This window comes from Anthonomus grandis, chromosome 2, assembly GCF_022605725.1.
Source record: "Anthonomus grandis grandis chromosome 2, icAntGran1.3, whole genome shotgun sequence".
Classification (NCBI taxonomy): Eukaryota; Metazoa; Arthropoda; class Insecta; order Coleoptera; family Curculionidae; genus Anthonomus; species Anthonomus grandis.
Genome location: NC_065547.1, coordinates 23,757,460 through 23,784,215, shown reverse-complemented (window position 1 = coordinate 23,784,215; position 26,756 = coordinate 23,757,460). Strand labels below are relative to the sequence as shown.

At 30.8% G+C, this 26,756-nt stretch overlaps 1 protein-coding gene across 1 annotated transcript in view; it reads left to right on the top strand.

The window, feature by feature from the left end:
• LOC126750500 (titin-like) overlaps positions 1-26,756 on the top strand; it is a 68,153-nt gene that overhangs the window by 33,795 nt on the left and 7,602 nt on the right. The window contains exons 4-7 of the mRNA XM_050460133.1: positions 19,775-19,939; positions 21,943-22,020; positions 22,239-22,372; positions 22,424-22,551. Of these exons, the coding sequence (XP_050316090.1) occupies positions 19,775-19,939; positions 21,943-22,020; positions 22,239-22,372; positions 22,424-22,551 (505 nt within the window). The remainder of the gene's footprint in view (positions 1-19,774; positions 19,940-21,942; positions 22,021-22,238; positions 22,373-22,423; positions 22,552-26,756) is intronic.

Genomic DNA, 26,756 nt, shown 5'->3' with positions numbered 1-26,756 from the left:
TGTTTTTTTGCGAGGCTAATCCGCGGGAATTATATTCACTTTATCCCAGAGAGTATTAACTATTGCATGCCTGTTTATTCTTACGACAAGTAGTAATATTTTTACAGTATAAGTCTAGATTCTTAGTGATAAACTTCTAGTATCCAAACAGAAACCTCATAATTTTGTATCTTTCATAACCCTCTTGTACGAAGACGTCAGTGTTTTATGAGACTTCAGATATCTTCAATAATATTCTCCTTTCCATTAAAATGTTAGCTCAATATAGATTTAACTACACAAATAAGCTCAAAACTAAAGGACAGCTGAAGAAACTTTTGATGGGCGAATCATGTTAGGTACTGCAACGTTTTTCAGTTGTACAGAATTTTAATTGCTTGAATAAGGCGTATGCAATTGTAATCCAATCATTTTATTTTTCTTATTATAAAATAACATATATAAATTATAATCTTTTAAGCCTTTTTTAGAGAATAAAAAAAGAATTAAAAAAAATTGACATCGTTCTTTTATGAAAAATCTAATTATGCAGCTGCCCTTTAAATTTCTATTCATTTTAGCATTCAAAAGGTCAAATCTGATAAATATTTTAATATATATTTCACTCCGCTACGTGAATAACAATAAAATCCTCATAGATTAATTAACAACAACAGGTTAATTTTTATTCAAGGTGGGTTAGGCAAAAAAAAGAACCTCGTGTCAAGCTTGCGTAGGATCTTCCTCGAAAAGCGCATTACTATTATTATTGAATATTTTAACGACTAACACTGTTATGTAACTTAACCTTACATTGTTATTAACCAATAATTATTGATGAGACTTTCTAATCGCGGGCACTTTTGTGGCGGGGGAATCCTTTGGTGCAAAAATTAAGTACGAATTGTCGCTATTTTGTCCTATAGCCTAAGGGGGCTTATATAACAATTTTATAAGACATCTTATAAACAGATATTTTTGCGTTGACTACCACGAGTAGGAGTTATTATGTTCTTAAAAGAGTATGAAATAATGAACAATGTTTGCAATGTTGCTCACGTGACTTTAATACACGTTTTAAAGCATGACTTTTAGATGGCGCCGCTTATTTCTTAAACCATTTCTTAAACCAATATGGGAATGAATTTTCTCGCACTGATTACTGATTGAAAAATAAAGCTATTTCAATATCAAAAAGTTTGTCAGAAGTAAATTAAGAGTAAAATAAGATAATTATGTTAAAATAGATCTTGTATATCATTATAGACGAACGTTTTAGGCTTGCAGATGTGATGTGGACTAGGCAGAAAGTGGTAAACTATTGAAGTTTATGATATACTAAAATGGTTTCGGATGAAAAGCAAGAACTTATTTAAAGTTCATTTTATTTAACTACTAATACGATTTTATATAATTCTTATGGAATGTTCATAAAATAATACAGTTTATAGATTCTATAGATCTTGTATATAAAACTTCACTATTGTTCATTTTTATAATATAGTTTCATCACAGAAGTTTTTTTAAAATAATTTTTAAAACCTAATTTATAATATCCCACTAATGTATTAAATAATATTTATATAATATATTAGTGGGATTCTTTTATGGAATAGCAGTCACTATTTTTAGTAGTTATTTATTGTAGCAAGTGTGTAAAATGATATTTTTTTATGATTGGGAAATTCAATAATTCCCATGAATAAAAAAAGGGAATTTTACACACGTGTAACATACAAAATTTTTTCTACTACCGAAAAAAACTAAAAAAAAAATCAAAAATACCAAATTACTTTATGCACTAGTGCGTAACAACTGAAACTTTATATACTCTGGGAAGTGTGTAAAGTGAGTACTTTACGCATGGTAGTAAAAAAGAATATATTATAATTTTTTTACAGTAAACCATTTACAAATGTTATAGTTATAATATTTAAAGCACAAATATGTAAAACACAATAAAGCTATAAAATATGCTTTTAATACATCACAAAATTTGCATTAAATTTTTCTTAAATTTATGGATTTTATAATTGAAAAGACTGTAAATAAAAAATTATTAGACTATCTAGTTTCAGATTATGCTCTACCTAAGGCCAATAACTGCCAGAGATCATCAATAATAGCATTGATAGTCCGATGAAAGATTAAAACTTGAGCAGGCTTAAAAGACCCTCACATTATTTGGAACTCTCCAAACCTGTTAGACATAAGTCTTATATACAGGGGATCTAACAAAGGAACAGTAGTTCGTAAGGCGAGGGACGAATATAGCATCTTAAAATTAATCAGTTTCATCTAAATTTAAAGTTTCATCTACTACTGATCGAATTGATGTAACAGAACTGGAGAATATGATCTTAGAATTACATTCTCCACGATTAGAAATCTTATATTTTTCAAAGAAGTGTGTTATTTAATATGTAGCCATAGTTAATATATTTATATACTCTTTACCATGTAAATGTAATCCACACGCCCAAAAAGTGTTAAAATCCTACTGAAGGCAAATGCCATCTGATCAACAATCAGAAAAAAAAACAAAAGAAAACAGAAAAACGCTGATAGTTGGTTTTTGCCGAAGCCATGAAACGTACTCACACACACACAATCCTAATTTCTATAAAACCCTTAAATCATTTGCCATCATCAATGGTCTATTAGATGCCAATCTTATAATCAAATACTACAAAAATAAGCAGGACCAACGTGAGAGCCGTGGGTTAGCAACATCTTTAAATATTAAACCACCCATTTTCATTCATCCAGTATAAGATCTTTATATCTATAAAAAGAAATGATACCTAAATACCATAATACCTAAGGCACCAAGCAATTTAGAATTCCATAATTCAACCGGTCAAGGGCTTAAATAAATGGACCAGTGCAGTTTATTGAGGTACTCCTGAATAGACATACTTACTGTGTATTGAGGATCTTATTACGACTGGTACTGAATTTTTAATGAGAGTTACATTACTGAGTTTTAAAAAATCAACTGATGTATTAAAACATCAATTTCACCAATAACCAACTTAGGATTTAGAAATATAGAGCAATCCACTCTATATTTCTGAATCCTGTTTCAAAGCGAGAACTAATAACTCAAGAGTATCTTTAAATGAAAGTAAATAAAGGCCTAAAAAAAGGGGAAGCACTGCTAATTATAAAGCTTTACTTAAGTATAACACATATTAATTTAATATTTGACGGGAAAAATGATATAGTTCCATCTCATTTTAAAGACTCCACACCATGATAATCCACTACAGTATATGAAGTAACCTAACTGCATTTTTAAGAGCCATTAAAATAAAGAGTGATTAAATTTTTGTTTGACAAGAACCTATTATCGATAAATCAATATACTTTAATATCATTGTTACAGATGATATACAATATGTTTCATCTAAAATTTACACAACTATACAAGATTCATAAAAATATGCACAAAATATAATAATTCAATTAGTTATCTAATTCATTCGACAAGGCACCTATCCTTTCTATTATTTACTAAAAAAGTTCTTGTTATAAAGCTTTTCTATTAAACTTCTTTACTATAAAGCTTGAGAATGAGCTTATATTATACCGATGATAACGCTAAAATATTTAAAGAAATATGAGCGAAAAACAAAGAACAGGTCTACTTAGGATTTACATTGAGAAATAGGACAAGGACTTGATCTATTTAAATTATCGCTAAATCTATAACAAATATAGTTTGTTGCTGTTTTTCCGACTAACTCTTAGTTCTAGAAATGTAAGTAAATGTAAAATTTATTACATTTTTGCCATGACGGGGCCCCTCCTCATTATGTTGTTTAAGTCAGGCATGTGTTAGAAAATAATTTACCTAATAATTGGATTGAACGAATAGGTACTGTTGAATAGCCTCCTATATCTCTGGACCTATCGCGTCTTGACTTTTTTGTCTGAAGCCACCTAAAATCTGTGGTGGACGAAATCTAACACAATAAAGCTAACGCAAAAAAAATTGTTGAAGAAAGAGGAGATAGTTCCAGAGTAACAGTTGCAAATGTACGTCAAGCGTTTTTAAGAGCTTTCAGATAAGGTATTGAAAGTTATAAGGTGAAATGGCTGAGGGTGAAGGTGTAAGTTAATACTAGTTAGCTATTACATCATTTCGATTCCCCTTCCCTATTATAGAAATTGTTTTTAGCGATTTTCTAGTTTTTTGTGCTTCCTCAGGTAGTTTTTAAATTGTCACCATGGTTATTCTTAAAAAGATATTCAATAACAGTCTAACGCTTCTAATTTCAAATGTATAATAGAACCTCTATCACAATATGGTGGCATACTAGTTTTCAGGAACCTAGAATAATATTCTATAATAATAAAAAAGTTTGTTGTCCGAGCTGTTAGGCGAGGGAAGAATGGATCCAAGAGTCTAAAATTTTAAATTCTTCTCGTAATGTTAGCTATACTTTTTGTACGGCACAACTTGGTTTTGTTTTAATTAGTATTTGTGTGAATCTTTATCTGTTTGGCTCCACATACCTTAATTCATGTTTTAAGTTATGCCTGTTAAAGGGTGCCGAGGTCAAGTGTGTCTGAAAATGAAGCATTATTTTTAGTTTACCTTTTCAGATCCAGATACTTTAATTCATGTTTTGAAGCCTGACGTTTAGGTGGCGCTAATGGTACTCATTAATTTTCTTCATGAATGAATTAATTATTAACCTTTGTTCCATTGTCAACAATTTTATTGAAAAGTTTAGTTGTAGTCCTATATAAATAAGTATTTTAACGGATTTAAAGTTGTCAAAATTATATTTTAAAATTAATATATATAGGGTGTTACAAAATTGTGTTCAGATATTTTAAGAGCGTATTGTTAAAATCAAAATAAGACTTTTTTTTCCTATAAACATGTGTCCTAAATGCTTCCCCTCTGAGCTACAGCCCGCGCAGTTTGTTTGAAGAAAATTGATTATTTAGAACACTAACTACAGTTATATGTAAAATATTTTGTAAATTTATAAGTTTTTTTTTTTGTTTTTTTTTTGAGTGTTGTTTTGAGTGTTCTTGACATTTTCATTTCCAAAAATAATGTTAACCTAGATTCAGCGGGTTTAGCCTTACAACAGCCCATATTTTTCAACAGATTTTACCTATAACTGCAGTGTCGGTTTCAAATAATCGATTTTCATCAAACAATTTGGACGGGCTGTAGCTCTGAGGGGGATCATTTTAGGACATATTATGTTTATATGAAAAAAAAGTATTTTTTTTTACTCCAATACTACGCTCTGAAAATATGTGCACCGAATTTTGTAACACCCTGTATAGTACTGGTAAAAAATAACTTTGTAATAACTACATAAATTGTAGTTAGCTTAGGTTTGGCATGGGAAGCCACCGTAAAATTTATTTTTTATGACACTGGTTCGTACTTTTTAATGTTAAATATAAATCTGCTGCAAATTCTTTGAAGTGACTGGGTTCGGTTTTTCAACACCGAAACAAGGGCCATAAATAATACAGCCATAATTAGATGTCGAAAATACACAAGACTCATACAGAAATTTTCTTAGATTACAACTCAGTACATTTTTATATGCATATAAAATTTTTATAGTAGAATATAAACTTCGTAATAGTCCGGAGACGTGCTTCCTGAATCGTAAATTCGAATCAAATATTAAACCAAGGTTTTTGGCTTTTTTATGTTTTTTTTTAATTTTTTTTCCAATATTTTAGATAGGGTACAGATAAAAGACTAACTCGCCGAAGATCCGAGAGTTCAGATCGACTGCTCGTTTTAGGAGTGGAATGTACATTCGCTACTTTCCAAACTGTATGAATGATACGTTTTTTCAAGCAAATATAAAAAAATTGTAGTAATACAATTATACCTTGTATACAAACTGATAATGAGTCATAATCTGCAGCATTAAATTGACTAATTACTTAACTCCATCTTCAATAATTCATCAATGGCTTTTTTAAATTTTAAATTGACTCGTTTAAATTTTATCCCGGTGGCTCATGATTTTTATTACATCAGCTAGCCACGGGGCCTTTTGTTTGGTGAACGAATGTATAGATAGGCACGTGTTTGTTAAATACCAAGATACTTACTATTTAAAGATATATTGTCCTATAAGACTTAAGAAAAACGGAGCAGATCAAAAAATTTGTTAATTTGTAAAAAATCTGGGTGTATATTTAGGAATAAAGAGATCAAGTATAGTAAACCAGATTATGATCTATAAAGTTAACATCCCTATGCCATTTAATTGGAATTTGTCGGGGTTACTGACAAAAATAAGACTAAGTAGAGACTCACTTAAAGGAGTGGTTTAAGGAAACTATGCTGATATCGATCCTTCCTATATAAAGTGTATCCGCTAAGAGTTATCGCAGCTGAATCTCTATTCAAATTCAGATAAGTCTCAGTAACGCATATTACATCAAATTACTGAAACATTTTTTATTTCAAAACTATTCATTTAGCACTTAAGTTGTATTTAAGTTGTATTTTAGCAATAACAATTAGAAATGTATTTTTAAAAAAACTAAGAAACGCTAAGGCTATTAGTGTGTTTTTTTTTGAAGTTTATGTTTTAGTTCATACGTTTTAGTTAGTTCTTCTGTATTATATAATGGTATAAAGTTTTTATTGTAATAAATAATAATTTTATTGTTTCGACGAGTTAAAATACTGATTTTACACGGAGCGACTCCGGCACATTTGATCACGAAAAATTAAATGTACCTTATAGTGAGGCTCAAGGAAGGTTGTGTAACAGTTTTCTATTTAAATTTATAAGAAATGTTTGCACGTTGACTGTCACCAGTAGGTGTTACGTTTTGGAAGTATGAAATCTACAAAAAGTTTTTTTTATAGGAAATATGTAATATTCATAAATAACTTTCGTGCCTAAGTTATAATGCAGAAATTCTAGTTTTTCCACCAATATGTGAAAAAAAATTCTAAAGGCGATTAAATGGTCATTACTTGACGCAGGAATTCCGTCTCGGTCTGAATGTGTTGCAGTTTACTTTCTATTATTTTTTTTAAGCAGCTGTTTAATATTTTAAACGCACGTATGGGCATTGCCGCGATTTTGTCACTTGCTGTGACTTGAGCAAATTTTTAATTTGTTTGGTAATATCAGGCTATGGTAAGACTTAGAATACAAAGCTTAATTAATGATGCAAACCTAATTAAAATGCATGTATTTGACTAAGTCGCTAGTCAAGTAAAAAATTAGGCTTGTAATGAAACTTGAAAAAAATGTGACACAAAAAATTTTCCATCAAGCATTGGAAAAAAATAAAATTATTTAAAAGTCAAATACCCTATTACAGTAGTATTAGACAACCAAATTTAGAAAAAAATAACAAAAATATTATCAAAAGAAACAATAATATCAAAATCTTGCGGATAAAATTGAAAAATAAGTATAACAAGAAGAAAACAATGAAAGAAAAAAAGATATAATATGACCGATTGGGACGTCTTGGGACTAATCCAATATGACCAAGACATATATAATTACCTCTAAACACCGATTTTTTAACAGTTTAAATTTTTGTCCTTTTGATGTTGGTCACTCTGAACATTTTTAGTGTTGTCAACAAAAAATATATTAAATAACCGTAATTAAGTTGACGACGCTGACGTTTGAGTATAGCGGATTGCCTAGTTTTTGGCGACTTGTAAACGACGCTTGGGTATATGGTCTGCAACAGGCAATATAGCTTCCTCCTTATTTAATACGTGGATAATAATGTATCACCATCCTTATTTAAATGTATTTGGTTCACTGTTTCTCAAAACAGAATTATTGTGAATTGTCTGTCTGTGTTTATGATACAATAATATATAATTATTTATTTTTACTAAATAAACCCTTGCTAATATTACAACCCCTCATAAAATCATCTATATTTTGATTTTTATAGATGGTTCTACTTATTAATGTGGTACATAGAAGGAAAATAAAAGTCGTAATAGCAAAAATAGAAAGAAAATAAAAGTGATTTTAACTGAATTTGTTAAGTAAATACAAGCAAAAATTTAAATGAAGATCATCATTTTCATGGTATTAGAATTTATAAGATTTAAGTTTAAGTTTACATTAATAAGATTATTAGAATAATAAAACAAATATTTTAAAGTGCATGCATCTATCCCCCCTAAGTTAATTGAAACTTTGTGTCATTTTAGGTGAGTATTACTTTCTTTTATAAATCTTAACGAAATTCTTAAAGTACGAGCAAAATCACAGATCTAACGCAACTATCTTAAATTCTTAACTAAATGTAACTTTCTATTTTGTATTTGTAAAAATAACCTCTGGACAACATAAAGAGATTAGTATAATTTTTAGTGTCTGCTTCAAAAGCTTTAGACTAAATATTAAAAATAATTTTATAAATTAATTCTGTATCAATCTCAATAAAAGTCAATTGTTCCTGTACAAATTTAATAATTTTGAATTCCATTTTTTTTCCAATGGTTTGAGAAAAATGTGTGTTTAATTCATTCATGTTTTTTAAATGATCAGTAATAACTTAACTTTTATTTTTAAGAATATTGATTTTCCTCAGATAACTGCATTTTGTCTTTGGGACTACTATTTCAAATTTTTTTATTCAAATAACGCTTTTTTCTGTCCTAATTAAATTTCTTAAATCTTTATAACAATTCCAATCAATAGTATCTTCAGTGTATTTAAAACGTCGAAGTACTTGATTTCGAAGGTTTTTCACTAGTCGAACGTTATCAGTTGTCCACAGACTATATGGTTTCTTCTGTTTATTTTTTTACTTTTAATAGAGCGTGCAAATCAAAAACATTTAATGTTGTCAAAGTAAAAAAAATTCACTATTAAAAGAGGAAATATAATCCGCCTTTTTTGAATTTAATTTTTTACAGAAAGACCGACACGCTTTGAATTTTTTAAGGGAAACCTTTATCCAGCGATAATGTTATCCAAAAAAAATTTATTGCGAAAGCAACTAAATTTTTTTAAATATTAGTTTATAAGATAATCTGTTATATAAAGAAAAGAAAATCTCGCTAAATAAAATGTACCATTTTTATTTTCAACTAGACCGGCCTATAATTTTAGGGCTATGTTGATATCTACAGGGTGTTTCAGAACTATGGGATGAAACTTCTAGGGGTTGTTCAGTGCAACAGTAGAATCCATTTGAGTATAGGAACCCATGTCCGGAAATGTATCACTACGGCCCTAAGACGCGTTTAAATTTAGAAAAAATATTAATTACCTAAATAGGATCTGCTGCATTTATTTTTACCTTTTGTACATGATACCATAACAACAATTGTTTAAAATCAACGCTTATCAATGTCAATTCTCAATGTCATGTTTAAAAATTTTATAGCTTACAATTTTTAAACATTTATTGCTAATGGAAAACTTTACCAATCAAGAATTGGCGGATATGCATTTGGCATAAGGAGCAACAAACTGCAATACACGAGCAGCATCGCGGTTGTATCATGAACATTATCCCGAACGACAGCATCCTGGATACAAAAAGTTTATTGCGGTTCATCAGCGGCTCGCTGAGACAGGCATGTTTAAGACCAAGATGCATGATACTGGTGTTGCTCAAATCGTAAGAACGGTCGAATTTGAAGAAGAGGTGCTTCAGCGAGTTGCCGATGAACCATCAAATAGCACACGTGACATCGCTAAGAATATGAATACGAGTAACGCTTCTGTCTGGCGGGTACTACACGAGCAACAACTCCATCCTTTCGCGCCGTCTCACTTTGCTGTACAAGTACGCGAGTATTTGGCTCAGCGGTTTGGGCACCGTTGGATTGCCAGAGGTGGAGCAGTTTCTTGGCCTCCTAGGTCACCTGATTTAACGTCGCTCGATTTTTTCTTATGGGGACATGTAAAGTCTTTAGTCTACGAAACTCCAGTAGAATCAAAGCTAGACTTAATTGGACGAATAACAGCAGCATTTGAAATCATTCAAAACGAGGATCAAATTTTTAGTGTAGTCCGCCGAAATCATTTGCGGCGTTTAAATCGGTGTATTGAGGTTGGAGGAAGACATTTTGAACAATTGCTGTGATGGTATCATATACAAAAGGTAAAAATAAATGCATCAGATCCTATTTAGGTAATTAATATTTTTTCTAAATTTAATCGCGTCTTAGGGCCGTTGTGGCGTAGTGACACATGGTCCGGACATGGGTTCCTATGCTCAAATGGATTCTACTGCTGCACTGAACAACCCCTAGAAGTTTGATGCCATAGTTCTGAAACACCCTGTAGATGAGAATCTATACGATCTCTAAATAGATGATAATGGACCTCTGTGCTAGCCCGCGTAATTATTTAGACTCTCGACTTTTTTTACTCGGGTCATATTAAAAAAAAAGTTTATTTTGTTATTATTCCTTAATAATTAGAAAAATATACTAATTAGTTTTATAATAACTAATATTTTTTAACAATTTTTATTTTAGGTATTGTAAATATTAAGAATTTAGTGTTTAGCTATTTACTACATAATAGACGTCACACTTATGCAATTTCAATTATGACGCACACATTGTCATCCAACCATGATTGATTAACACATTTGATCTGCATTGCAAGGAATGAATGACTATAAAACGAAATTTGCTTTGAATCAGAATTTGATGAAACATATCGAATTTTTACTGCACTTATTATGTAAAATAGCATACACACCTCATATAGAAAGGTTATTTGACTTGTGTGAATTTCTACACTCACTTTTCGTTTCTTCTGCTCTAAATAACAAACTTTACAGTCGATATGGAAATTACCGCCTTAGACCTCGATATATAAATTATCAATACTGAAAAATATATTGCTAATATGGTAATAGGTAATAAGATAGTTCCCACTGATATACTTTAAAGAAACAGCTTTTTATACGGCTTCTACGAAATATATGCATATCAATAAATAGCTTTTGATAAAAGAATAGCTTCATTTCATAATCAATGAAATGAAGCTATTATGCAAGCATATTCATTTTGTTACTAGTTTCGAAATAAGTACCTGTGGCGGCATCTAACTATCATTGGAAACATGAATCAAGGTCACTGGATTTGAAAAGGTAAACATACATGTATAACCCGTTTTTACTTTTATCAAAGTTTATAGAATGGAATATTGATTCCGTGCGAATTTGGTTTCACACTTGGCAGAATTTAAAGCGTTTTTTCTTGTAAAAATTTTTATTTTGTTGGCCTATGTGAGACATAATACTGAGACATAAGGCTGAATAAAAGTATATCAACAGCTCCATTAAATATAGATGGGTATAAATTTTTGAGATTGGATCGGGAAATAAACAGGGATGGAGGTATCGGAATTTATATCTTAAATACAATTGATATTGAACCGTTACATTTATGCTCACCTTTACTCGAGGAGGCTTGGTTTAAGATTAAATTAAAAAATAAAAATATCGTGATCAATACTGTATACCACCACCGACGGGTAGTGTCTCTGACTTTCTATGTTCTTTCGAAAATAACATATCCCAATTGCATACAAGCTGCCATGATTTGGTATGTGGTAGGGACATAAACATAGATTTGCTTAATTTGAATGATCATCAAGAACCTTAAATTTTTCAAAGACAATAACAATGTTTGATCTGAAGCAGGCGAGAGATAGCCCAACACGAATAACTGAACATACCTCAACATTAATAGATGTTATTTTAGTGCCCTCAAAAGTATATAAACATGATATGTGTGGTACTAATGACGTAAACAACCTCTCAGATAATTTTTTAGTATATGGTCAGTCTTATTTCACAAACACAATGAAAAATACCAACTCTACCAAAAAATCAAGATCCTTGATTGTCTTGGTACCATTGATAAAAACAATTTTCTTTAATGTTTCGCTGTTACACCCTTTGATAATATTTTTTATCTTAACGACTCAAATTTTTTAAAGTGCTTTGCTTCAATCAATTATTATTAAACCTATTTGATAATTTGGGTCCCTACAAAACTGTTAAATTTAAACAAATACAAAGGCATATGCCAATCTAAAATTACTGTATCCGCATAGGCATGCATTAGATCAGAAACTAAAATTAACTTTAACAGACGCACTTGTATTGAGCCTTTTTAATTATTGTGGTGCGGTTTATGGTCCCTGTTTGACCAAGCAGGATAAAGATAGAGTGCAGCGAGTTCAGAGGGCCTTTTTGAGGTTTGTATATGGTATAAGAAAATTTGACCCAGTTATTCACAAATTAAAACCTTTAAATTGGCTTGACATGGAAAACCGTCGTAAACTTTACTCAGTGGTTTTGTTTCATGCTTTAATTTTCAACAAAAGCCCTCCATATCTTTACCAAAAAGATAAATTTAGATCCGACGTTCATACCTTAAATCTAAGATTTAAGGGTCTCCACCATTGCATAAAACAAGTCTATTTACCAGATCATTCTCGTATAATATTTACATGCTATACAATAATATATCCTCTGATTTAAAAAGTTTAAAACCAGCATCATTCAAATACCGTTATAAAAAAAACTTGCTAATAAATTCATAAACCAAATCTAAACTAAAAGTGCCAAGTACAATTTACAACAGGGTTTTTCATTTTTTAAATAAGGTTGCTTTCATCCCGTCTCAGTCTCAGTTGTGTTTCATAGCGAAATAATATTCCATTCTCTAAACTTTCACAAACACAATCTAATATTCATGCTTTAAAAAAGTAATTGAGGTATCTAGAGTCAAAAAGCTAAACCGTTTAAACATATATGATATGAAAAAAATGTAAATTAAGAGTACGACTTAGAAATTGTTTACCTTACGTAAATACCCACATTATAATAAATTTTTTTGATTTTGCAATAGACATTGTAAAACTCCTACACTACAACGAAGAACCAGTTTATCAGGTAGAATCTGAAAAAATAGTTCAAGGGTTGAAGAATATCTCCAGTTGAAATGAAGTTTTAGTTTAAAATTCAGAATTATTGTTGATCTAAAGTTTAAAGCCTAAAACAAGTTCCAAAGTCACATTTTTATTAATAGTAATCTGTTATAGCAATGAATTTCATTCTACATAATTATTCCAAAAAATGCTGCACCTGGCTATCACAGCAAAAAGCAATATATACATATACAGGGTGTCCCAAAAGTGATGGATCAAACTCAAACAGAGGATAGAGGGAGTCATGTTCAATCAAAATCACCCCCTATGTTGTTATGCAATTGTGAATAGTTTAAAAGTTATAGCCATTTTTATGTATTTTTTAAATTCAAGCACACTGTCAAATAAAAGCTTATAAAAAATTATACAGTGGATTAAACAATGCGTTTTTTTGTTTGTTTTTACCTAGAAGTGATGTACCTTTCTAATAAAAATATTTTTTTAAATATTACTTTTCGAAAGTAAAGAGCTAAAAAAAATTTCTTTTTGGACTTTTTACAACTTTAAAAATAAGTACCCTTAACTTTGATGCCATTTTTTTCTCAAAAATGTAAGACATAAGAGTGACCCTGTAGCTTAAAAACTTCTACGTTTCATACCGATTCCAGCAAGGCATGACTTAAATACATTATTTCTTATTGGCTAATTAAATTTTGAGTTTTTCAAAAAAGAGGCAAAAAAGAATTTTATGGCTAAATCCATATTTACCAATTTTTTAAAATAAATAATTGTGGTTTGTTGGGTTGGTGGATTGCAATAAAACATTAGGAAATGGTTTATTGTTTTACATGATAGTTTTGCTATCATTTACAATAAGTGTTCAAAATGTCTGCCGCGAAATCTAATGCATAACCTACATCGGCGTATAAAATTTCTCTGAATCATTCTGAATGAACGTTCATTTTGGGTAATTAATCTAGTTGCTGTAATTATTTGGTGGCGTAGCTCTTCCTCATTACGATTTTCCCTGGCATATACCAACTCCTTAAAGTGCCCCCATAGAAAAAAATTAATTGGATTGAGGTCGGGGGAGCGCGGTGGCCAACGAATTGTACCTCCCGGTCCAATCCAACGACCAAAGTAGGCCTCATTTAAAAACTGTCTCACCTGAAGGCTGTAATGGGCGGGCGCTCCATCGTGCTGCAGCCACATTGATTGACGAATATTTAATGGAATATCCTGAAGTAAAACAGGTAAGTTTTCTTCCAAAAATCTCCTATAGATTTCACCATTTAATTTGGCTGGTAGTTCAAACGGCCCAATTGATGAACCGTTAAGAATGCCACTCCACATGTTCACACTAAATTGATGTTGAAAGCGGTCATTTCTAACAATTCTGGGGTTAAAATATGCCAAGTGGTGTAAATTGTGAATATTAAATATTCCCGCCCTCTGAAAACTAGATTTGACCATAAAATTTTGTTAAAAAAATTGTGGAAAAAATCCACCCTCTTGTCATAATCACCCGATAATAGATCTTAAACCCATTGTACATAATAGGGATGCAACTGGTTTCTTCGTAGAATGCGGTGTACTGTTGTTCTCGGAATACCAGACCGTCTTGATATGCGGCGAACACTAGTTGAAGGTTCCTCTAATGCCATTTCAATGATGTCATCTTCTGCCTCAGCATTTTCATCAGGTCTTCCTATTCTGCGAGGATTTCCAGGAATCTGCCCCTCCACGTATGCGTTATGCACTCGTTGAAACACCCTGTAGTCAGGATATCGTTCACGATCAGGAAATCGTTCACGATATTCCCTTTCAGCCGCTTGAGCGTTTCCATTACAAAATCCATAAACATAATGCATTTCTGCATACTCACGGACGGTATAAGGCATTATATGTTCAGTTGTATAAATAATACAAAATTGTATGTACTTAGCCAGTACCTGGACAACACAACACTACCTATTTTAAATTATTTTTAAATTTTGTTTACGACAAAAAACACGACAAATTAACATTCTTCAAAATAACCGCAGATAAATTGGTCAGTATTAGAAGTCGACATGCTTATGTATTTTTAAACATTTTTGAGACACTTTACTATCTTAATTTTATTATTTTTTCGTAAAATAATAAAGCAAAATATTGATTTAGCCATGGAATATTTTTTTTGCTTATTTCTTAAAAAAATTAAAATTTAATTAGACAAGAAGAAATTTTAATAATCTATTCAAGTTGTACTTTGCTGGAATCAGTATGATTTAAAGAAGTTTTTAAGGTTCAGGGTCACTCGCATGTCTTATATTTTCTTCGCAAAAAAATGGCATCAAAGTTAAGTACTAGATAAGTATTAGTACTTAGATTTTTAAAGTTGTAAAAAGTCCAAAAAAATTGTTTTTCTAGTGCTCTTAAAAAGTAATGCTTAAGAAACATATTTTTGTTGGAGAGGCACATCATTTCTTGGTACAATAAAAGAAACAGATTGTTTAATCAACTGTATAATTTTTTTAAAAGCTTTTATTTGACAAAGGTGCTGGAATTAAAAAAATACACATATATGGCTATAACTTTTAACCTATTCACAATTGCATAACAACATAGGGGGTGATTTTGATTGTAAATGACTCCTTCTATCTGTTTGAGTTTGATCCATCACTTTTGGGACACCCTGTATTTATAGCAGTACAAATATATTGGTAGCATTGTGTTTGTCGGTATCGTATGAATTGGCAATTATCAGTGATTATAATAATAAATAAAGTCCCTAAAGCCAAACAAATCTTCTATCCCCTGCTAGAAACGCCTCATATGTAGTTACCAGAAAGAAGGTCACACTTCGCGAGTAAGTGTATTCCGTAACTCCCTATTTAGTTGATAACTATTATAAAAACTAATATATTTTCAAACACTAAAATTTAAATCAGTTAAAGTTATATAATTGTTTATTTATATGTAACGGTTTACCAAATCAAAAGATGGAAATCGTAAATAAGTTTAATTTGGCCTCGCTCATGTAACAAGATATGAACATTTCAATTTACCGACTTGCTAATTTTAAGAAAACCTTGAAATCTTTCCAAATGTCAATTTATTGTTTTAAATTTAAATATCATCATCTTATTAGTATTTTAAAACTTTTCTTATTATTCCTGTTGACATTTGGATTTTTTGTAATTTCTGCGTATCTGCTAATTCTAATTTTAAATGTCAGCATTATGAAATAACAGGTAACAAGAAAAGCGCTTAGTCCCATTTTAAAGTTTAATTTGATTTAAAACAGATATTATGTTCTAATCAGCAAAAGCTTTAAGAAAAGTAGACCGAATTGTACTAATACATTTTTATTTGGCGGATATATCCCTCGTATATGTAGGAAGTTAGTGGGCAGCCAAAAGGGCTGTTATATACATAGGTCTCCTAATTAAATCTTAAAACTTAAAACATTTGTTAGCAGCCCAATTTTGAGTGTCTTTAAATACAATAGTTGTCTGGTAAGGCAGGCAGAGCACCCATCTATGTTTCTCTAGGACCTTGATGCACTCTAGTACTCTCCAGTAGGAGTTTATAGCTCACTTAATAGCAGCTCCGTTGTCCAAGTAGATTGATACCACTGTATTTGCGATTTAGGATTTTATGACAAGAGATTTTGAGCATTTCTCATTGCGTTGAATTGCACTACCAATCCAGGGACGGAAGGCTCAACTGAGTCTGAAGCGCCCAGTTAAGGCCGTTCGCATGGAACCCGCTATTCTTAGATTAGTCAGATATACGTATAAATTTTATTATATTTAGAATATTTATTAAGGCAGATATACGATACATAAGGTTAAAAAAATATATCTAGTATGTACATACGTCCAGAATGTAAATAAGCGGTACCAATTACGTACCAAACTTGATCAATGGTTTTTTAAACGGGCTTAATAATGTTAATGAAAATAAAAAAATTGAGACCTGTGGAAAGCTTTGAAGCTGAACATATTTCAAGTTAATGTCGCAAATGCCATGAAAATTATTCAAAGCGTCATCTCACGCCTTAAATAACATGTAGGTCTTCTAAGAATGAAAACTTCTTGTATAACAAGAACATTAACAATATTAAAACTGTGATATTATAAATAACCGTCCAGATATCATCAATTAGCTGTTTACAATTAGAAGTTACACTATATACAAAAGATAAAGAGATGAAAATCTAGTCAGCCAAATGCTTTAGAAATGTCAACCTCTAACCCTTAGAATCATGCTACCCGTGTAGTATGGTCCCAAGAATATGCTGTTTGGGAACATTACTGGAGAAATATTATTTACAGATGAATCCCATTTGGCCTACATCTAGGTTCTTGAAGTGTACGTGTATGAACAGCATTTGGCATAAGACAAACTCCATGTACAGCAAGTGTGGTAAGAATTTTCCGAGAAAACAAAAAAATTCGCGGTTTAGACTGGGGGACAGTTTGTTATTATCAGAATCACTTTCAGAACTCGTCACATTTCATATTAAATCCTTTTTGTATTTTTATCTAATAAAATGTACGTAGCAAAATTTCAAGGCTAGTGAAGAATGAAATACCTTTTAAAAATTCAGGTATTATCAAGCTCTTACCTTTTACAAGCTAACGTATAATGAAACAAGTTAATTGTTGTATTAAAAAATCTTTTGGAGGGAGTCGTACAGAAATATTCACAAGAGTTATCGAATATCAATGGTATTTGAAGCTGAAGAACTTATGAAATATCAGTTTAATACTAGACAACAAACTTCCTATCCTCCTATTAAAGGAATCCATTTATATAACTAGGACTCTAACAAGAAACAGTGCGACAACAATAAATAGTACAACACAGAAGTAACCTTAAGAAGCTTTATCATTCAGAACTTTTTCTGCATAATAATTTATAAAATATGATTAAAATAAGTATAGATGATAAAATAAATGTACATTCCCGTGTAAATAAATATGTTTAGTTTTATAGTCATAATAGAGCAATACTAATAAAGTCAGAAGATATTTACACTCTCTTTTTTCTCTTCCTCTATGCTATTTTAATTGCTATAACGTATGTGCGATATAAGTATGTGCCTATCGATATATATATTTTTATTGTATTTTGGTCGTGATTCTGTTACTAAGCGGCTGAATCATCAATAACATCGTGAAATAAATAGTCAATCCTCAGAGAAGAGGTAGAATGAACAGCCTCTCATTATACACCTTCAGTATATAATCTAGATGTACATCCAAAAAAAATGTGAAGCCTGAGTAACTTGGACCAGAACCATCTTGAGACAAGGCAGATAAAAGAAAAAATTATTAATTTGAAAGTAAAAGACAAAAAAAAAAGACGCAGGCAGAGTAGAAGGAAAACAATTATTTTACAAACTGTATCGCGTACGATCTAATTATCATCAGACGATGTAATAAAGTGGAATTTATATAGAAATAAATGGCACTTCAGTAACATAATAGGTAACTCATTAATAAAATCATTACATGTGACAAAAATTAATATTTTAATTTAATGACGCATTGTCTTTAAGAAAATCTTGAAATACCTGCAAATGTCAATTTTTTTATTTAAATTTAAATATCATCATTATTTTAAAACCGACCAAATATTGTGGTTAAAATTCGATTTTTTGCCATTTTTACGTCATTTTGCATAGTACTATTTCAATATCAGCATTATGAAATAACATAATTTAACAGAAATATATAAATAAAAAATAAAATTACTGTATATATTCAGTCCAATCAGGATAGCCCTACTCAGGCATAGACTATTCAAAGAAGACAAAGTGTGCGTCTATTTAAAGGGATATAATTAGCCGACTTATGTGAAATATGTAAATTAATAATTTTTCTCCCCTCTTTAATCTGTAGATCTGAATCCAGAAAATTACTCCAGTAGTTTAAGAAAATAACACTTTTAATATAAATCAGTAATGCACGAAGTAAAACAAGAATATTTTCTGTATTAGAGTCGTTCAGCGCCTGATTAATGACCTTACTAATAAAATTGAAGAAAATCAATGCATCCTCCGTAATGTTATTTCGCAACTCGAATTTATTCATCTCGAATAAGTCTAGATTGCGAAAATATTCTGTGGATATTAATTGAATCATTAATATCCACAGAATTGATTTAATCTTATAAATTGAAAATCATTATCAATTTTCAAGTTATAAGATTTAGTTTCGTTAAATATTTCTCTTATATAAGTGGTTTTTTTTCTGAAAATAGAAGGCGTTAAGAAATACACTTTTTAATTTACAAATCCAGAAAAATGTTAAATAGTCAGCAACAATGTAAGATCTTATTTTCTGATCCCTTTTTAAAGGCCGCCAGCAAAAGTGAATTCGTTAAGTGTTTTTTATAACTTCTTCAGAGCTAGGTCTAATTTCAAGATAAAATATCAATTTCCATAAAATATTAACTAGGGTGATAAAAAGAGTGCCTGTTCAAAAGAACTGAAATAGTAAAAAGTGTATTATTTATATGCCTAGCAAAAAGTCAATTTGTAAATTTACTTGTCTATAAGTGTAAATAAACTTCTGCTATAAGTTCATTTATACTTCTTAATTTAAGAATAAGTGACTTAGAATTATTGTAGATAATACAAATCAATGCACTTCAAACTAAATAACCGACTTGTGGATATTGGGGATAATTTCTACACTAATCAGGATTCCTCTTTCTATATCCTCAACCCGATCGCTAATTCTATTTCATAGAGAAATGAATTTTAAACTTTTAAACACTCTATGTTCTATTTGCATAATAGTCTTTCACGTTCAAAAACATTCTTTTATTATAAATTTATTGAAAACATGTTACCTTATAAAATAAACATCTTTATGACGATTTTTATTTTATTATTGCAGTCTGGTAGTGATGCAGAACCAGCCTCTAGTAGTAATAGTACAGCAGATTCCAACAGCACCACACCCACTTTAACAGGGATTCCGCAAATTGACTACGTATGGGATCCGAATTTGCCCAAGGAATTGAATGGGTATAACTTGTCGGATTACCCCTTCTATGAAAGGGTAAGTCGAGTTTTTTTTAATTAAGATCTAAAAGAATATATCTTTAGTTAGGAAACTTAAATTAAATATTTTAAGAACTTATCACTAGCAACAATAAAGATCGCCATATAAAAATAGCTGTTACTTATACAGTGTGACCCATTGGAAATACTCCTTGAAAGAAAATTTGATTAAAGATTTTAGGTTATGAACCGATTTCATCATTCTTATTTATTCCAGTTTTCAAAGCGTTTTTCCGTAGTTTTTACTAGTAAAAAATTTATATATTTATTAAATATTTTTCAATTAAAAAAGTTTTACTATTTGATTAGGAAAACCATTAACTAACTGTACAATAAAAATATTGAGCTGATAGTCACAAAAAATAGATCTGTATTAATAAAATACAATTTTCAAAAATTCAAGGAAAAATTAATACCTAGACAAACAAATAATTATTTAGAATACAATACATTACATTAAAATATTTGTTTAAAGAAATGTTATAATAAAAACCACCAAATGAATTTAACAGTAAAGTATTTTATTAAATATTCTATCGACATCACCTAAAGTCGTATTATTTAGATTTTCTCTTTTACATTTAATTTTCAAATCCTGACATAGAGGTACAAAAATTATTTTATTGCAATATATATTTATTGGACCACTAAAAATAGGGCTGAAATAGCTTCATAATGTAAAATTTGAAAGGAGTATTTATAATCTGAATAGGCCATAGAGTATATAGTTTTTCTTCATGGTAGTAGCTCACATATAATATTATATGTAAGCTGCTCTTCTTACTCATTGAACTTCTGCACTACCTCGAGACATTAATTTAATGAGATAGATCAATATCTTTCTATTTTTGCCTACAGAGCCAACTATTTTTTGTCATGTTATAGATCTCTCAGTATTACTAATGGTAGAATGCATACATCTAGCACGCTTTTCAAATATATTGTCAATGTATTTAATATAGTTTAAGTCAGGATATGTCTCTGGACAAACCATAGCTTAAATATTGTAACGTTAACATGAATATTTTGTACTATCCTGATCAAGTTTGATCTTATTGCAATATCATGTTGTACATTTTAGAATTATGTTTTCAGCGAATAGGCTAACATAATATAGTAAGAGAACTTAAATATATCTTTGTGTCATCATCGCCTCTTCTTGTGAGGCAAAATCTTGTGGTGAGAGAAAATTGAAATACTTCCAAAAAAACTTTTTTCTTGAACTGTACAATCCTAGTCGTCTATAGACTTTAACACGTTCAACATGAAATGTAGTTTCGAAATTTTGGAATCATGTTTTCCGCAAATGACTCAGTCGTGATTCAAGAACTCTGATGTTGATATACTTTTATGCGTCATCATGGGCTCTTGTTAAATAACTTTTGACTGATCGGACTTTCCGATTGTATATTCCCTATATTCCTTTCTCGCTACTTGGTTTTCTTTATATTTAATGTAGGTCAAAATCTAGTAAATAGAGGAGAATAAAAAATCATTCTCTTCTTTACTTGAGATTTAATATTGCAAGTTAATATTTAGGCACCCAAGTTACCGTGTCCTCAAAGGAATTACCGTTATACCAGTAGATTGTAACATTTAATTTTGTAGCATTTGAGTACTATTTTGATGTCGTTAATGGCATATTCTTTAACTTTAATCGCAATTGAAATATATTGTCTAACAATTCCATACATCTTACATGAATTGTAGAATTGAGTTAGGCTCTATTTATTATAGCTTATATGTCTGCAGTACGTCTACTTGATAAACCTAAGTGAGTCACTATTAACTTCACCTTGGTGTCCTTTCGAGCACTCTAAAAATTCCTCAAAAAAGCTTTTACGTAAATATGAATCAAAAAGACACATTTAAAGACACTTAGAACATGAAGAGATGAAGAAGTAAGAGAGGAAAATGTAAAATTATGAATATTCTAGGATAATGCCATTTATGCAATTTGTCTTTTTATTCACTACTTTTAATCAAATCTTTCTTTTCTAGGTACCAGACGAGAAATTTGATTTTAAGTGTGATGGACTCCACGATGGGTTTTACGCAAGTATACCCCATAAATGTCAAGTAAGTCATTTTGAATCTAAATGTCCAATATTATTAATATTATCTGTAGTAAAGTATATAGTGAAAGTTAACAATAATATCACAGGTCTATCCTGTCAAGGTTAAAGCAATTTTGTCGCCAATTAAATAAGTTCGGCGTTATTTAGATGAGGAAATATGTTAAGTCACGATATTATCATGTCATTAAGTATGTAATTATATAATACGATACTTTATAGGTCTATCACCATTGTCTGTTCGGTACGAGGTATGATTTCTTGTGTGCCAACTACACTGCCTTCGATCAAAAGACTTTTATTTGCCAATTTGTGTCAGAGGTCGATTGTGAAAATTCTAAGAAGTTCTGGCATAGGTAAGATTTAAAACCTAAAAAAATTCATTAGTATGAAAAATATAATTTTAGAAATGATGCCTTGTATCAAGCTCAAAGCACTACAACTGCAGCCCCACCGAATTTGAGGGCAGCGATTTATACGACTGCTCCACCGAATGGTGCTGATCCGGTAACGCCAATTCCAAGCGGACCTGCAGGTAAAAATTTCCTGATTTTTTTATCAAGCTGTATCGAATTACTAATGTTCTGTATACAAGAACATACTTGAATATTTAAAACCATACATATTAGTATCGCAATTAAAGAAATGCAGGTTTTTTAATATTGGAGTTTCTCACTTTAAGGTTAGAATCCTGATCATCATATTTACATTGTTCTTCCATAAGAACAACAAGAGTTCTCTATAGATTTTTTAGAAGGTGACTGATATATAAGCAGAAATAAGAACTCTTACTTACTGTTCTAGAATGTAAACGTAAATATGTACAAGCTTCATATCACTCAACCAAATAAATATTTGTATTAAAAACGCGAGATTTTAATATAACAAAACTTAATATCTAGCTCTAAACGGTTAGAATTTTGAAAGCGTGGAAAACTCAATTGGAAAAACAATATACTTTTAAGAAAAAGGAATTTTTATACAAGTAAAAGGAAAACGATATTGAATAGTGAGACATGTGGCTTATGCCATTTTCCCTTTTAGCAGTAAGGGTAAGTGGGGAAATGGTTAGAACTTATAAAGCGTAGAAAATTTTAAGCAAGAAAAGAATAAAGACTTTTTAGAAAAAATACTTTTTATTCAAGTAAAAGGTGAACCACTATGAAAATGCTGGGACATGCGGTTTATTGCATTTTCTCTTTAACTTTTTTTAACTGAAGGTTTTGGGTATGAATTTCTGTTTTTGTTAATGCTTGGGTTTCGGCAGTTCAAGAAAGAAATTTGCCAGTCGAATATATCAAATATAGTAGAGCCACTTAATATGATCAATAATTTAAAATAGGTATGGGAAGCATATATTATTAAACAGCTACTTGTACGTCTATACTCTGAAACACGTGTATTTTACTATTACAAAAGTTAGTTTATTTAAAAAGTTTTTATTATCAACACTTATTATTGTTAATATGTTTTTTAATAACAGAAATTACTTAATCAAGGGAACTGTGTTTTATTTTTAACATGGTCTGTTATATGTGTGTATTATACAGGGTGTCCCAGCGAAAACGAAACAGAGGTATTTTTGGTATGAAAAAAAATTTTTTTTACAAAAATCTCGAACACGTCGATTTTATTTTCGAGGGGGACAACTTTTCCTTACCAAGGCACCCTCATACCAGTAACCCTCTTCGAGGGGGTGGGATCACCCCTAAAGTCTTAAATAGAAAGAGGGGTCGTGTGATACCTTATTTTAAAGGTCTTTTAATTCTGAATATAACTGCCAAATTTGAAGTGGCTAAAATTTTTTATCCGGATATGACAGCTTGTCAAAATTGTAGAACCAGCGAAAATGAAAAAGGTATTTTGAACTCTGTTTTGGATAATATTTTTAAAAGAATAAAGAAGTCCTAATTTCAAAGGGGTCACTTATTAATTAAGAGGCCACCCTAATACCTGGAACCCTTTACGAGGGGTTAAAAGCACCCCTTAAATCTTAAATAGAAAAAGGGGTCGTGTCATTCCTTATTTTGAAGGCCTTTTTACTCTGAATTTAAATAGTGACTTCTGAGTGACTGATGGATATTTTGTGGATATAAAAATAGCAAGAAATATCTTTACTGCCAGTAAAAGAGTAAAGATAAGAAATACCTACCCTTTTCCTTTTGTGTCTTTTAAATAAAACAAGTTTATTTAAATTACGTCAATTTATTAAATGTTCAAATTGTGCCCCGCCTACTTCCATGCAGGAATACAGGTTTTGCTCAAAACGATGCCTGACGTTTTGTAGAACTTCAGGTGTTATCATCTGACACTCATTTATAATTCTCTGGCGTAAGTCTTCTAGGGTGTTTGGTTGGGTAGCGTAAACTTTTGTTTTTAAATGCCCCCATAAAAAAAAAATCTAATGGGGTTAAATCGGGTGACCTAGCTGGCCATTCCATAAAAGGTCCTCTCCTTCCAATCCAACGATCAGGAAATATCTCATCAAGATATTGCCTCACACCAGCAGCATAATGTGGAGGCGCTCCGTCTTGTTGGAAAACGACTTGATCATCATCAGAATGATTTCCGCCTTCCATTATTTCTACTATTCTTGGATATACGGCATTTTCCAAGAGATCTCGGTACATTTCTGCATTCAAATTTCCGGGCAGAAAAAACGAACCAACAATGGAGCCGCCCAAGATTCCCGCCCAAACATTTAACTTCTCAGGGAATTGGGTATGAACTTCGCGAAACTGGCCCGGATTTGCATTTGACCAGTAGCAGGCAGTTATGACGATTTACGTTGCCATTAAGACAAAAAGTACATTCATCTGAAAAGCAAATGTTGTAAATAAGACGCGGATTAACAGTTATCATATCACTAAGTGATTCACAAAATTGCACTCGTCTGTCAAAATCGTCCTCATTCAGTTCTTGCATCAGATGAATTTTGTAAGCATGGAATTTATTATGCTTAAGTATCCTATGAACACTACTTTTGCTTACTCCTGTACTCGTCGCCAATTTTCTGACACTTATTCCTGGCTCGGCATGAAGTTGACCTAGGACAGTTATTTGCATTGCTTCATTGACAACAACAGCATTTTGAACCTCACGCTTTTTATTTAAGACACTGCCAGATTCCCTAAATTTAGCAACTATTTCTGAAACGTATTTTCTGTTGACTCGTTTTTCTGGATGAAGGTCATTAAATTCTTGTACCGTTCTATTGGCACAATTGTTATGCCGAAAGAAAAACTCTGAAAAAAGTACCAATGATATTTAGCAAGCTAAATAAATTCTTCAGATACTTGTGTTTGCATTTTATTTGGTATTTTGTTTTTATTTATGATATGCTGATAAGGTGTAATAACAATAATATTAACAATACTAAATTTTTAATCATGTTTTAATGATCCAATAAAAAAAATTGTAAGAAAGGGTTTCAGGCATAAAGGTTTATTTAAAGCATTTTTTCCAAAATTTTATTTGGCTTTCATATCCAGAAGAAATCCATCAGTCACTCAGAAGTCACCATTTAAATTTAAAGTGAAAACGCTTTCAACATAAGGTATAACACGAACCCTCTTTCTGTTTAAGATTTAAGGGGTGCTTTCAACCCCTCGTAAAGGATTCCAGGTATTAGGTGGCCTCTTAATTAATAAGTGACCCCTTCGAAAATAGGATTTCCTTGTTTTTTTAAAAATATTATCCAAAAAAGAGTCCATAATACCTTTTTCATTTTCGCTGTTTCCGCAATTTTGACAAGCTGTTTTATCCAGAGAAATAATTTTAGCCACTTCAAATTTGGCAGTTATATTCAGAATTAAAAGACCTTTAAAATAAGGTATCATACGACCCCTCTTTCCATTTAGGATTTTAGGGGTGATTCCACCCCCTCGAAGGGGGTTGCTGGTATGAGGGTGCCTTGGTAAGGAAAAGTGGTCCCTCTCAAAAATAAAATCGACGTGTCCGAGATATTTGAAAAAAAAATTTTTTTTCATACCGAAAATAGCTCTGTTTCGTTTTCGCTGGGACACCCTGTATGCTGAAATATCTTGTCAACAATAATCTTGGGTTCTTGTTATTCTCTCTATAGATGTAGTATTTTCATATACGGATTCTTCCTGAGGTAAGCGATAAAATTTCACTATGTAAGTGTTACTCATAAGGACAAAATTTCTTTAAATTTGAATCGAAAATATCCTATGAACATAGGTCCGGTCCGCAAAAGTTTCCTTACCAAGATATGATTTTTTTAAAAGTTTAATAGTGTTATTGTGCCGCAAATTACAATAATGCCCAAAAATAATTATATTTACCAAAAGAAATGTTTATTACTGTGAAATTAACTTATAATTAAATTACAGTTTATAATAATTGTTCAAAGGGTCCACATTCACATTGACATCTTACTTAATGATGTGGCTTCCTCAATAACACAGTGATGACCTTAGAACATCGAATGCCTAGAATACGCCTAGCTGCGAACCATAGGCCAAAGATATTTTTAGAAATGATGCCTTGTATCAAGCTCAAAGCACTACAACTGCAGCGCTACCGAATTTGAGGGCAAGGTCAAAAACAAGTTTTGAGTTCACCATGTCTTAGACTTTCCAATTTTTCATAGAATTGCATATTTTTATTAATCCACTAAATATATTTTTTAATTTGCTATATTTTCTAACAGCTAAAAAATGTATTCTTTCCAATTTTCTTTTATGTGCCAATTATTAATATATACTTTGAGACTAA